Source organism: Coturnix japonica, chromosome 1 (genome assembly GCF_001577835.2).
Source record: "Coturnix japonica isolate 7356 chromosome 1, Coturnix japonica 2.1, whole genome shotgun sequence".
In the NCBI taxonomy this organism is placed as follows: Eukaryota; Metazoa; Chordata; class Aves; order Galliformes; family Phasianidae; genus Coturnix; species Coturnix japonica.
This window is the reverse complement of record NC_029516.1, coordinates 2,355,953-2,371,043: the sequence shown is the minus strand read 5'-3', so window position 1 is coordinate 2,371,043 and position 15,091 is coordinate 2,355,953. Positions and strand designations below refer to the sequence as shown.

Genomic DNA, 15,091 nt, shown 5'->3' with positions numbered 1-15,091 from the left:
GAATGACTCCGTTTGGGGGGAGGGCGCAAGAAATGTCCAAAGGCAGGGTTAAGAATTCAAAACAAACTTGACAAATCATAGAACCAGGCCAAAATCAACAAACTGAAATTCAGCGGAGGGAAGCAGTGAGCATTCTTTGGTACAAGAAATCAATGCAAACAAATGTGGAGTGGGAGCGAGTGGCCAGCATTGCATTGAAGGGTCTGGGGACCGTTGAAGGTCACAAGCAGATTGCGAATCAACAGTGCCATATTGCTGCCAAAAAAAACCAAACAAATATCAATTGGGAATGCACTAGACAAGAGTTTTCTATACACACAAGTCCCAGGAGGCAATTATTTTTCCCTATCCAGAACCAGAAAAGCTTCAGCTGGTGCAAGGAGTATCCAGTTTCCAGAAAATCTGTATTAAGAAAGGCACTGAAATCTTGTGAGAGAGTGAGACAGACTTAAACAAATACTTGTCAGGCACAGTCGAGGTATATAAATCTGGTCTTAATGAAGAAAATGAAAGCTGGTCTCTGGAGGCCATTTCCAGCCTGGCACTTGGAGATTTCTCTGACACATAGTATTTAGGGCATTTTTTTCCAGTCAGATTTTGGTTTATTCTGAGTTGGTTCACCCAGGGTTCACCCAGTTATCCACTGAGCATCTCCATCAACAGCTTCCATCTAACACCTCACCAAAGGGCAAAAAGCATCCTAAATGGGAGAGGATGCATTGCTGCAACAGTTGCTTAAAGGACAGAATGGGAGCAAGTCAAGAAGGAGGGAGATGTGTCATGCTATACTGACTGCACTGGGAGCAGGACAAACTCCTATCCAAAAATGAAGAGATGTTTTCACCTCTATGTGACCAAACATAACATTTCTGCCCAGAGAGGTGGTAGACACCCCATCCTTGCAGACACTCAAGGTCAGGATGGACTGGGCTCTGGATGGGGCACTGAGAATCCTGATCAAGCTGCAGGTGTTCCTGCTCATTACAGGGGACTTAGACCAGATGTCCCTTCCAACTCAAATGATTCTATGATTTTATGAAATACACTTCAATGAGCTGCCTGGTTTTGCTGGATATGTCTTACAGACAAAAGAGTTCACCATCACTAAAAGTCTCAGCTTGGTTTTCCACAGAGATGTGAAAACTCTGAGCATTTAGAGGTAGGTTTTTCTATTTCCACTAATTGTCATATAATTGCACGTTAAAACCATGTATGGTGATTTCAAGCCATTACAGCACAGTGAGTGCTAGTTGCATGGTAATTTCTCTTTGGACAAACTAAACATGATTAGCTAGAAATCTGCAGAACCCTGTGATTATGATCTAGTTGTAGGGTATTTACGGGCATAAGCTTTGTGGTTACCATGGAAGTAAAGAGCTGCTGCAGGTTAGCAGAGTCCTGTCTGATAGGGCTGTACCTCATTCACTATTAGCATTTTTATGACACTTCTCAGTGTCGCTGCCAGGAAGATGCAAGATGATGCAGAGCCACTTGGACTCACAACGGTGACTTTTCACAGCTTTATGGAGCTAGGAGAAAGGATAGGAAGGCTGGAGTGGAAAGGAAAGTGCTTGAAAAATGAAGAATAATTAATCTTCTGTCACTCGGGAGCTTTGCTAACACCTGTGCATGGCACTCTGCAAATGTCAAATAGAAATGGGAAGGAGCACATATACAGAATGACTGGTCACCCTTAAGTAACAAGCTGAGTCTGTAGGTGCCTGAAAAAGCACTAATTTCTGTCTCAGCAGATCTTTGTGTGTGTGCATTGGGATTTATCTGTTAGGAGAGCATAGGCAGGGCTGCCAAGGGACAGGCAATGGGAGTCCCTCAGAGCCTTTCATCTCACTTAGGATCCCAAAGCCAACAGCAGGAGCCCAGCTGGGATTGTAGATCTTATCTGCCTACAGCACTGTGGACAAACACATATTAGTGTTCTTAGCTCAGCTGAATTGAGCCAGAACTGGAAATGGATGTGAGGGAATACATAAGATCCCCATGGAAGAGATCCAAGGATGATGCCAGATGGGGCTTGGGAGGAGGATGCTCATGCTGCCATGCCCACACAGCTCATGGGCTGCACAGCAGCAAAACAGAGTAATTTGCAAAGTACCAGGGAATAGATGTTCTGCCCTGTTCTGACCACAGGAGCTACTAACTCATTGTGGTCTCTGTTCAAAGCCTGTTGAACTCGAGAGGAGTCTTTGAAAAGGATTTGCTCAGCTGTAACAATAAGATGGAAATACATTTCAGAGGAGAAAAAAGGGCTGATGTATTGATCTGCAGGAGTCACAGCAGAGATTCCAGGATACTCCTGCTAGAAGCATTCAGACCACTAAGGCTGGTTCCTATGTATTGCCTTGCACAACTTCCTCCAGCACAGGCAAAATTGCTCAAAAGACATAAACCTGACCCCGAAGACTGCAAAATCTGGTTTCCCACTATGCATATCAAATGAAAGTAGAAAATTACAGGCAATTGAGAGGACCAAACTGAGAAAAAGATGCTTCCCTTCCGGAAAGGAAGGCTGGATCTCATCAGGAAATGCCAAAAAGCTGCTAGAAGGAGCTGCTGTAATTCACAGGAACAACACATTGTGTTTTGAACTCTGCAGCACCAGCTCTTTGTCTCTTGAAATCTTTCCTGGTATCAGATATTCTTACAACAGGGGCTGAGCCCATCACGTCACTTGGCCACTTTGCCACTCTGTTAGCAGCTTAACATTTTGTACACAAGCCACTATAAACACATCAACTGTTTGTCTCCTGGAAGTTCACCATGAAGTTTACTAGCCTCAGGCTGAGAGCATAGCTGCAAAAATCACAGCTATCAGATTTATAACAGCTATGCAAACATTAGCTGACTGCCTAGATAGATGTTTTGCTTTGCAGTAATCTGCAAATTCCTTGCTCCTCTGGGCATCCAGTTAACGAGCACCCTGCATTAAAGGAACTCAGCTTCACAGACCAGTGAAGCTGTGGATTGTGTGACTGCACAGCCATGCAGAGGGAGGTAACCTCTTGGTGCATCATCCTGAGATGTTATATCATAAACCAAAGACTTTTGGTAGTTTGTTTAGGGCACATTTAGGACAATACACTGGATGGAGCCTTGGGCAACATGATCTAGTCCCTGAGCTAGAGGCTGGCAACTCTACCCACAGCGAAGGGGGTTGGAACTGGATGACCTTTGAGGTTCCTTCCAACCCAAGCCATTCTAAGATTCTACAATTCTATGGGTCTGTGATTCTATGATCCTATGACTCTATCATTCTAATGAATAAACCAAGAATGATTACATGATGCACCTCCAGATATATTGCTACATATCCAGCAGCAAAGGAACATCTGCAAGCAAGCACCGTTCCATTATTGAGTGTTGCTTTGCTTTCCCTAACAGCACCAAGACCAATTCTATGATTAGACCTTGGGCTTGGGGACTGAATTCCGTTACTGTCTCTGGTGTGACCCCATGCAAAGCATTTAATCCCTCTTTGCATCAATTTTCCAGCCATAAGCAGGAGGCATAAACCCTCATGCCCACAGACATCCCATCTCTTTGGACTCTTTGCTTACTAGAGCTGGGATCAAACCTCTATGTTTCTGTATCACCCACTACAATTGAGCCCACATTTTGACTGGTAGGTTATATGTTCTACTTGAGGTATGACTCAACCCTGTACTTGTCTGCCTTTGGCCACCCATAAGTGTGTTTTCCTACGGTTTTTGTGAATAGATGCTCTTCTTATTTTTTTCTTTCTTTTTATTTTCTCACTCTCCTTTGTGAGCCATGACACAGAGTCAAACGCTTCTGAGATCTTTCACTCAAGTGCAACAAGGTGACATATTTGCTTTTCCTACTCCTAAGATACACTGCACCACCTCGGGTCTAACAGCGCACAGACCTGTGAAGGGCTTTGAGGGAAATCAGCAGCAGGGATTCCACTGCTAGAAATCAGCCTGTGCTGTTTGTAAGTGCCAAGACCAGACAAAGCAAACATGTGTGCTTAGATCATTGAAGCTGGTAATGGCAGTGATCATGCCATGGTCAGGCAGGTCATCTCTCACCAATATCCCTGTTTCTTACACTGAAATTAGCTGACTTTATTGGAGTGATTCTAAGTGCTGAGTCTATCGGTGCTTCCCATTGAGGAGACTGTTCCCTGACCTGATAGATCTAGCAGTTCCAGCCATTTCTGCTGACATTTTTACTTACTTATTTATATGCCTCCTTAGCTCTCCTCCTTTTCATTTCCTCCCATCACTCTGTGTCCAGACTGTCGACAGAGCTATCATAAGCGCAATAAGGAATGGCAGGCAGGGTCTCACCGAGTGATAATTGTGTGCCTTGGGTGGTGTGATAGAGGACAAAGCCCAGAGCTGAGAGGCTCAAACCACTTGACAAGAACAATAATTGTCCCGAAGCATGCTGTCTGCAGTGACTTATTGCTGTTATCAAATGAAATATCTCTGGGAAAGACAAAGAAAGATACAGAGCTGGCTATTGACTGGACCAAGCACCTAGGCACCATCAGTGTTGAATATGACGTTACCGACAGACCATCAGATAGGTTGGTCCCACCTGTGTATCTTTAAAACACCTCTTAATTGAGCTTGGAGACACTTGGAAAAGCTCCTGCTTAAGATGGAAGGATGTGGTTTTGATCTTTGCTACTCTGGTGTAGATCCCGAGGGAGTAGGCAGTCAAGAGCAAAATTAATGTGTTTTCTTTTCTTTTTGAATTTTTGCATAAGATATTCTGCAAAAGCTGAATTTGAGCTCATTGGTGACTCCTTTGTGATGGGAGGGGATAGAATTTGAATCTTATGGAGGAAAACAAGCCAAGAATGATGCTTAGTCTAGCATGCATCTCTAAAAGAATGATCTGCTGGCAGGATAGCATCCCTTCAGGGACACAACATCACAACAGATCCTCCCACCCTCCTTTGGACCTTCTCCAAGCCTGCAATGCAGGTGCTACGTTCAGTTCTCATCTAGCAACTCTGCTGAATAAAAAGCTCTGTTGAAGGGGGCCGATTCAATTTGCAAACATGCTCATACGTCTGCTTCTAAAGCCAAGTGACCCTCAGAGCAGAGGCTCACTGTAGCTCAGTGGCTCCAGACTGAATGCTAATTTTATCAGGTAAGGAAATAATCATAATGTCAGAGAAGTCAAATTGAGAGGAGAGGAGAGGAGAGGAGAGGAGAGGAGAGGAGAGAGAAAAAGAAAGGGAAAGGAGAGGGGAAAAGAAGAAAGGAGAGGAAGAGAAAAGCAGACAGATGAGGTCAAAGAGATGAGTTTCATCCAAAATATGATTATCCCCATTGAGAAACAGAAACCCACCCAAGACATCACCTAACAAGGGACAGGGATGCTACAGGCAGTGCACATCAGAGAGGTCACAGACTGCTTTGGCATTGGTGTGACACTCTGTCCTGTCACACTGCACAGCTCAGGGGTAGAGCGCTCTGGCAACAAAACAAATGCAAAAGTCGACACAGTGTTGTCACAGCACCCTGGCATCCCATTAGCAAATATATCCAAATATATTCAGTGAATCCAAATTCTCTGGTCCAAGGTACTAGCAGTCTCTTGCAGCATGCAGGTAGTAAGAGAACAGTCACCATTATGTCTCAAAATCAGGTTAAATTACTGAATGCCACAAACTAGGAGTCTGACAGAGGCTCCCTAGGACTGCTGAGGCAGTCAGTCCCTCACTTAGCCCAATTGTACTTAAAATCACCCTGCTTCTGCCAGGTATTTCATGACTCTAAAGGGTGGCTGCACTGACTTTTTGGACACATTTGTAGACTCAGGTCTATTTAATATTCCTTTAGCCACAGGCTTTCACTGTTATGAATAAAAAAAAGAAATAAAACCATTTTTTTTTTCTTGGAAAGTGAAATGCCTTCTCAATTACTCAGCCCCTTGATTTCTGTGGAAACTCAAATCTGGATGCTCACAGGCCACTAAACAGAATTGACAATCAGGGAGGAGAGGGAAAAAGGAACGAATACGACAGCGTCGCTGGGAACAGTGTTTTAGCAACAGATCATGAAATGTGTGAACTGCCTGTAATCTTCAGCACGCTGCTTAATGCAGCAGAATATGTTGTGATGGATTTTAACAAACCCTGCCCGGCATGGAGTGGCAGAGCTGCAGTGAAGTGGCTAAAGCCTGTAATTAGCTCTTTGGCTAATAAATCATCTCATAATAGCAATGAGAATGACTCAAATGTATGTCTAGGAGACATGAATCTGATGGAGAAACCTCTGGAGAAGGAGTGTTAGGAGACCACCATGGCGCATACTTACAGCTCCTGGCAGCAATGCCAGTGTTTGCCCCGAGGACTGATATTTCTGTAATGACAGCACCACTGTGACTCACAGAGGGCTCTGGCGAGGAGATTTAGCAGCTCTGCACTGCAGATAGGGAAGTGGAGGTGTTGAAGGGATTAACCAAAGGTCATGGGGTGGATCAGTGGGTGGGGAAGGTTTGGCTCAAACTCATTTTGGACACACTGCTGATGCCTGTTAAACTGTTTATGTGGATTTTTATGGTCTATCACCAGTTCTCTGATTTAATAACATTAATTATCAGGGTTGATTTTAACATTTGTCCCTTCAGAAACCATCTGGAATACGGACAAGGATGTGGCACTGTCAGGGTATGGGCAGTTTAACCACGATATAATGTCTATTGGTCATGGTTAAGGTGCTCCAGCATGGCCAAATGCTGGGATCCAAGGATGTAGCACTACTGTTGGGTAATGCAAGCCAGACTTAACTTAAGAAGCAAAACAGGTGGTCTGCAATCTACAAAACAGTCTTCCCCTGACTTTAGCTGGAATTGAGTATATGAGGAGACAGAAAGGGCTTCAACACAACACCAGATCCCATGAGGACAGAGCTGTGGGCACTCACCGAAGTGTTCTGGCACTGCACACTGGAGCTGTTGAACCTCAAGGCAGGCACCCGCTGTTCATTGCCCTGGATGTTCAAGATGCATTCGTAGCCTCGCTGGCCAGACTGTGGCTGGGGCAGGTTTTTGGCCTTCAACGTGATCGGTTTGATCACTTCCACTGGCACCAGGATCTTCTCGGCCTGCAGCAGCTGTGGGCAGTCCTGGGGAAAAAGAACACCATACAGTAAGTCAACACATGATTTTCCCAAACCCATGTGGAGTCCTCAATCTTCTCACTTCTACCTTTTACAAAGCTGTTGCACCTCCTTCCATTTCAGCCTATTACAAGGGGCTCATGGGGGGATTACTGAAATGGCTCAGATAAACAGGTGAGGAAGGAGTGCTTTTACAGACTTTTCCCATCTCCTTTTTCTCACTGGAGAACTTTGACCTTCAGGAATCACCATCCCAAGAGCATCCCTGGTCAGGATCAGTTGGTACAAGCAGAGACAGAGAGAACTTCTACCTAAAGAGATATATGCTTAACCTGTAGTTGTGACATTGGACAACAAGAGGAAGAATACTCATTCAGGGCTGAAGAATAAGAAAAGGAATTTAAGGGCTTGGAAGTGGAATTTATGGCTTATGAGAGCTTGTTAGAGCAGATGGCAGAAGCATCTTTCTGAAGCAAACAGCTTAGGAAGATAAAGAAATGGATTAGACGTGTAACATCTGCACTTAGACCAACCAGAAACAGAATTACAAGAGGTATCAATCATCACACTGTGGGTGTGAGCCGATCCATGGCCTGGGGGAGGAAGAAAATCCAGCATCCACCCAGCATGCAACTGTAATAAAGTCTGGAAGCCTTCCTGAGTCCCCAAAGAGTGTCTGTCTGTCTTTGCCACTGGGGATGGAAGAGCTCTGGGGCAGCCTGACTTCTTCTCTTTGCTTACTGGGGGATGATAATGGTGTAAGTATTTGACAACCGCCGATGGATTTCAATTTGCCTTGCCCAGGCTAACATCAGAACGTGAACAGCCCAGCACACAGTCAGTGGAGCACGATGAAGGTGAATCATCTCTTCAGCTTTAGGAAATGAGGCATAACCTAACCCTGTATGATATAGCCCAATAACACCCCAGGAGGCAGGAGAAAGACCACCCTAATGGTTTGGGCTATGTTAAAGTAAGCGTGAGAGTGTCTAGTTGTGATCACTCCACCTGACACCACATGCAAATACCCTTTGGGACTGTATGCATTCCACACCTGCAAATTTTCCCTTGCACGGACCTGCCTATCCTACATGTTCCAGGGCCTACAAATTAGCTCCCTTTCTCTCTTTGGGCATAAGAACAGACCTTGGCACCACCTTCTTCATTATTTTCTACCCCCAGCCAAAGTGGTCGAGAGAGAGATGCACTGGCAAAGTGAATCAGTGGGACAGGAGGATAGGAAAGCCCTATCTGCTGCTGAGCAGCCATGTCCCAAGAGTGGGCATTTTGCCTGATGTCTGTCAAACAGAAAAGCTTTTGAAGGGGACTGGAGGATGGGGGGTTGAAGATAGTCAACTATGTTACCTGCAGGCCAATCCCAGCTCCGCAGGCTGGTCTTTCTTGTTTAGCTTTATCCCATTCCCCCCAACCACTGGTTCTGTAACCTTTCCGATAACACTTGTTTCAAGTTCATTAACAAGCAGTGATTGTGGCAGCCCCAAAACAGGATTCGTTTGCATATAAAAAGCTTTGCAGTGCTGTGAGGAAGTTCATTATAGATAATTGAAGAGGCAAGCGCCATAAAGAGGAAATCCTCCCAATGTGGCTTTATCTGATTGACCTAATGTTCTTTCTAATTGAAACGGGGGGGAAAAGGCAATTTCATTAGGTGATGTGCCGCATTAAAGCTAAGAACTTGGACTAGGCTCCGGGTTCAAATCCAAACACAGAACTCACTTTGTAGCCTGTGACAGTCCCTGCCCAGTCAGCTCTGGGTGCCTGCTCAGGATTATACATTTGAGGGTAGAACATCAACCTGCTTGGAGATGACCCTGAAGCAGGAAGCAAGCAGAAGGGTCTTCGTCCTTCCTCTGCATTGTGCATCACCTATGCTGGAAGAGCAGTTTTTCTCATCATGGATGGGAAGTAAAAGCACCCATTATCCACTACTGTAGGAAAGAAAGGCACAATTCCATCCCATTTGTCTTTGGTATATAATAAATTAAGCCTTCCCCTGTAAGGGGAGTTGGTTCAGACTCCAAAGGAGCTAAAATCCAGTTTAATCTGTATCAGGGCATATGTGAAAGCTGACTCTTGTTGATTAATTTGGTGTGTGTAGCTTCATTCTATTCCTTAAATGCTTCCAAATGAGTCAGCCCTTTAAAAATAATATCCTCCACCCTTGCCAATTACTCATATCAGCAGTGATGCACTACTCAAATCACCAATTTTTGCCAGTTATCAAGTCAGAGAGCTTTTGTAGTGAAGACACCACAAGAAATGAGCTGCACTCATTGGGTTGTTGCTAGTTTAATTTTCCTTATTTATAACTCCTCATAGAATGCCTGCAAATGTGTTTTGCTGTAGCAGAAGTAACGAAGTCTCAGTAATACGAGAGCCCCCCGTCTCCTTCTCTTTCATATAAGTGTTACAACACTCATCACTGCTATACCTGAGTGAGTCCCCAGTGAACTGCCATCATGAAGAGTCTGCTAAGGAGAGGGATGAAATCTCTCAGAGGTTGTGTGGTCTTATAGCCCTGAGCTAATTGCTTTGCTTCCCTTACGGTGCCCCATACGTGCCTGGTTATGATTTCTCGGGGGTCTCATCATGTTATTTCACACTCAAAACTGGAGACAGATGAGAAATTCTGAGTTATCATCATTTCCCAGGTATGAAACATGTACATCATGTGATATTGCATGGGGTTGGTCCTAAAGTTATTTAGTTCAGTTTTAGTGTTGCTACTTATGGCCAGTACCATGAGCCCAGATCTCACCAAAGCATTTTCCATTTTCTGAAGGAAAATGGGTTTGATTTACTCTTTTATGTCAGGGGCTGCCTCCCTGGGCAGCCTGTGCCAATGCTTCACAACTCTTTCTGAAAAGATTTTTTTCCCTAATATACAACATTATCACATGATTTAAGTGGGAACTAGGAACTGTTTATTCCTCGCTCAAGCCCTTTTGGATCCCGCCAGAAGCGACACTCAGATTGTTATTTACTCATGTATTATGTAAATAATAGCTATTTTTTTAACCCATCTGTTCTACTAAGACGCAATGCACTCTGGCTTTCTCACCCACCCACTCTGTACTGTAATCAATCCAGTAAGGTAAGGTTTGATAGACACGGATTGGTTCTTTATAAAAGTATTTAGGCCACAGCATCTGGATGCCCTGTTTCTTAGATAAGATTAAAAATGATTTAAGAAATCAAAACCAAACCAATGAACAACAACAAGAAGAAAAGAGAAAGAAAAGTGCTTTGGATGACAAGTTGGTTCCACCAATGAACCACTTTCAAACTCCTACACAACTTCCAAAGCCCACGGTAAGGGAGAACAAAGCAGCCACACACTTGGCATGACGGGAGCAAAGGGGTGAGTTATAGTCCATGTTGTGTTTACATTATTACACCACTAATTCCTAGCATCATAAAATTATATTTAAAATTTACACCAACGGTGCTGGGGAACGTTATTAGGTTATAAAGTGGAATCAGGTCAATGTTCTGCAGGCAGGACTCCAAGCTTCATAAATTTCTGGACATATTTCCCCCAAATTTACATCGGCACCAGCAGCAATCAAACCAGCTACAAAAAACTTACCCAGTCAAAGAATTTTTTAATGCACCATATATTTTATCTTCACTTCTTTAAGTTTACAGTGCCGTTAGTTTGATTGATGGTGCACTTATTTATTGGCACAGCAAAAGTAATAACACACGGAGAAAATGCTCAGAACTTTAAAGGCAGCGGATGAGGAGAAAGCAACAGGATTTATGGGAAGTCTAAACATCTGCAGAGACAACAAAGGGGTAATTGAGTCCTTGCAAAGCTGTCACTTCTAGTGGTTACTTTCTAGTTAAGAGCCTTCCATGCACTCAGGATCAAAAAACAGCTTTCTTTAGTCAGATGCTACAAGTGATGCTGGTGCTTAGGAAAAGGTGGTTGACCTGGAGGCTGGAGCTCAGTCCATGGGAGAGATGTAGCCCTGTTTAAGCTCTGCCCACTCCATACCTCAGTGGTGACTTGCACAGACATCACTGCTAAACAGAAGGGTACCATCAGATCAAATTTGCTCATCTACCATTGCCTCTTAGATCCCTGGCTTCAGTGCTGTGAAAGCTAGCAAGCAATGACTGAAGTTGGTCACCAAAGAATGGATACTTGGAAAACAGAAGTTAAATGAAGATATTCAACCTCCTTTCATGTGGCTCACTGTTGAATCCCATTGACTGGGAGCAAAGTGATGCCCCACGGCCATGCAGGCCGTGTTGAGAAGTGGCCTAAGTCTTCTGAGAGCTGGATCCTGACCTAAGACAATTCTGCCTCTGAAGTCAGTCCACACATCTCTGCTGATCAGCATTAATGATTTTACCCTCCTTTAATACTTTATTAATAGAGCCCTTCTCAGATGGTCCATTATTTCACTGGGATCAAGGTCAGGCTGCCATAATTAGCTAAGCTCTGCATTAATCCTTTTTAAATAGAGACACAACGTTAGCTTTTCTTTGGCTTTTTGCCTATTTGACACATACTCAGAAGCAAAAGTGATGATGAGGAGAGCAGGAACCTTCTGGTCACTGAACGGAGAGTGTGGACTGGAGAAAATAAAAGTAGATGATGGTGTCATTAAGTACATCTGCTCAAAGGAGAGATGTGGAAGCAGTCTTAGTTCTGGTGCTTCCTGAGTAACAAAGGCTTGGTTTTGAAACCATAAGAAGTTAAAGTGTGTGCACTGAGGAGGGTGACACTTGTGAAATAAAACCCCTGGTAAGGGTTTATGTCTGAGGTCTTTTTTACACATAGTAAAGCATTGCATATTCATACCCTGGACCATCATACCCATGAGTCTCCAAAGTTTCAGCATTGCAATAGTACTCCTTAATGGTCATCTACATGACTACCAATGACATCAACATGTAATTCAACAAAGCCAGGTTTTCCATTTCTGCCCACAAATGATTTTTGCATGCTAAAGGAACCAACCAGTGCTCCTTCTCAAATGAGAAGTCACATGGCAGTACTCTCATGAGGGGATTTCTGCTATCTAGTTGAAGTGCTGAGCACAAGCTATAGTGTTTCTTTGTACGAAAGAATGGAAACTCTCTTCTCTAACCTTCACATATTGTACAAAATTTGTAGGAACTTAATACCTTTGGGAGCTCCACTCTTTGGCCCAACTAGGCTTCAAATGGACGAGTTCAGAAGTCAACAGAGGAGACTGAGTAACAGATGGACTGGATGAACACATACAGACCATGTTGATGTGATCCTGCTTCCTTTAGAAACCAGGACAGAAGCCCAAAGAATCATAATACTCTGGCTTGCACAATGGGAATGTCAGGACAATGATATCATGGCTTTTATCACCCTCCTCCTCACTGAGATCTACGACAGCATGAGATAACATCCAAGCCAAAGCAAATGGACTCATATGCAAAAACAAGGCAGAGGAAGAAGGTTCTGGGCTCAGCCTCTTGGAGATGTCCCAGTCAGGGCAGGAGGCACAATCCAGCATTACTTCTTATCTGTGGCTTCAAAATCCTGACAACATTTCTCCTTGGCCAGGTCCCAGAAGCTCACATTCCAAAGCCATGAACGCAGATGATGCTACAATGAAGAAAAGCAAAAAATTCCTTCTTGAGAGCCAAACCACCCATCACCCCATGCAAAGACTGAAGAGGAACTGTCTTTCCTCTTTTTTAACAATTTTTCCCTCGAATTTCAGAGTGTCACTGGATCACTAGCAGTCCTAACAGATGTCCAGATAGCCAGAAATTCCTGTAGTCACTTGAGGCTTTGCAATGGCACTGCACTGACTCAGGCTATCAAAACAACATAAGCTGTTCCTGATGTTATTTCAAGGGTGCTGTGTTGGTGGGGACAGATGGATATCACCCTGTTACATTCTGAGATCACTCTGTCCTTTGGGATAAATAATCTTGCATTACAAAGATGAACTGCCCAGCTGGTACGAATAACATGTTGTATTGAGTATCAGATGCTTCTCACATTTTACATTTAAACAAATTTCCCTCAGTTGCTCCAAGAAATTACACAAACGTATCTCATGGTTGGAGAGGCTAAATCCTAAAACCCAAAGTAAAATAATGCATGTATTGGTGGACGATGAACAGCTCACAGAGAGGCCTTTATCTATCATTTATCAGTTTATTACAGTCTGGTTCCCAGTCTGAACAGAGATATGATAGAGTTGGCCCACATCGGGACAAATCAACCTCCATCATTACCAGAAAACCTGCTAAAGTGAATGCAGAAACTATCACAGAATCACAGAATCACAGAATTACCCGGGTTGGAAGGGACCTCAAGGATCATGTAGTTCCAACCCCCCTGCCTAGCAGGGCCACCAAACATACACCTTTACTAGATCAGGTTGCCCAGGGCCCTGTCCAACCTGGCCTTGAACACCTCCAAGGACGGGGCATCCACAACCTCACTGGGCAGCCTGTTCCAGGACCTAACCACTCTTCTAGTAAAGAACTTTCCCCTAACATCCAACCTAAATCTTCCCTCCTTCAACTTAAAACCATTTCCCCTAGTCCTGCTATTATCAGCCCTTTCGAAGAGTTTACTCCCTTCCTGGGAGTAAGTTCCCTTCAGGTACTGAAAGGCTGCAATGAGGTCACCCCGCAACCTTCTCTTCTCCAGGCTGAACAAACCCAACTCCCTCAGCCTGTCCTCATAGGGGAGGTGCTCCAGCCCCCTGATCATCTTTGTGGCCCTCCTCTGGACCCTTTCCAAAATCTCCATATCTTTTTTGTACTGAGGGCTCCACACCTGGACACAGTACTCCAGATGGGGCCTCACAAGAGCAGAGTAGAGAGGGACGATCACCTCCCTATCCCTGCTGACCACCCCTCTCCTGATGGAGCCCAGGATCCCATTTGCTTTCCGGGCTGCCAGAGCGCACTGCTGGCTCATGTTAAGTTTCTCATCTATCAGGACCCCTAGGTCTTTTTCTGCCGAGCTGCTCTCAAGGACAACTCCTCCCAGTCTGTACAAGTGCCTGGGGTTCTTCTGGCCCAAGTGCAAAACCTTGCACTTTGCCGTGTTGAACCTCATTAGGTTCACCCGAGCCCAGCTTTCCAGCCTGTCAAGGTCCCTCTGAATGGCATCCGTTCCCTCCACCGTATCGACTGCACCACTCAGCTTGGTGTCATCAGCAAACTTGCTGAGGGTGCACTCCATTCCCTCATCGATGTCATTAATAAAGATGTTAAAGAGCACTGGTCCCAAGACAGACCCTTGAGGGACACCGCTCATTACCGGCCTCCACCTGGACATAGAGCCATTGACCACCACCCTCTGTCTACGGCCTTTCAACCAATTGCTTATCCATCTAGTTGTCCACCCATCAAATCCACCTCCCTCCAATTTGGAGATGAGGATGCGATGGGGGACCATGTCAAAGGCCTTGCTCAGGTCCAGGTAAATGACATCGGTCGCCTTCCCTTCATCCACCAACGCCGTCACTCCATCATAGAAGGCCACAAGATTAGTTAAGCATGACCTTCCCCTGGTGAAGCCGTGCTGGCTGTCTCGGATCACATGCTCGTTCTTTATGTGATCAAGCATGTTGTCCAGGAGGATCTGTTCCATAATCTTCCCAGGCACAGAGGTGAGACTCACCGGCCTGTAGTTCCCTGGGTCCTCCCTGCTCCCCTTCTTGTAAATGGGAGTGACGTGACCCTTCCTCCAATCATCCGGGACCTCACCTGACAGCCATGACTTCTCAAATATGATGGAGAGCGGCTCAGCAACCACTTCAGCCAGCTCCTTCAGGACCCTGGGATGCACGCCATCTGGCCCCATAGACTTATACTCATTCAGTCTATCCTTTCCCCCTACTATCCTTTCCCCCTACCAGCTGGAAGATGATGGAACAGCAAGTCTCAGAGGAGATTGTACCCATAAAAGGTACCAGAGAAGGTACCCAGAAAAA

At 44.8% G+C, this 15,091-nt stretch overlaps 1 protein-coding gene across 4 annotated transcripts in view; it reads right to left on the bottom strand.

The window, feature by feature from the left end:
• Nucleotides 1-15,091, bottom strand: part of PLXNA4 (plexin A4) — a 397,375-nt gene that overhangs the window by 78,344 nt on the left and 303,940 nt on the right. For all 4 annotated transcript variants that reach the window (XM_032449091.1, XM_015861239.2, XM_032449104.1 and 1 more), the window contains one exon: nucleotides 6,924-7,124. In XM_032449091.1, the coding sequence (XP_032304982.1) occupies nucleotides 6,924-7,124 (201 nt within the window). The remainder of the gene's footprint in view (nucleotides 1-6,923; nucleotides 7,125-15,091) is intronic.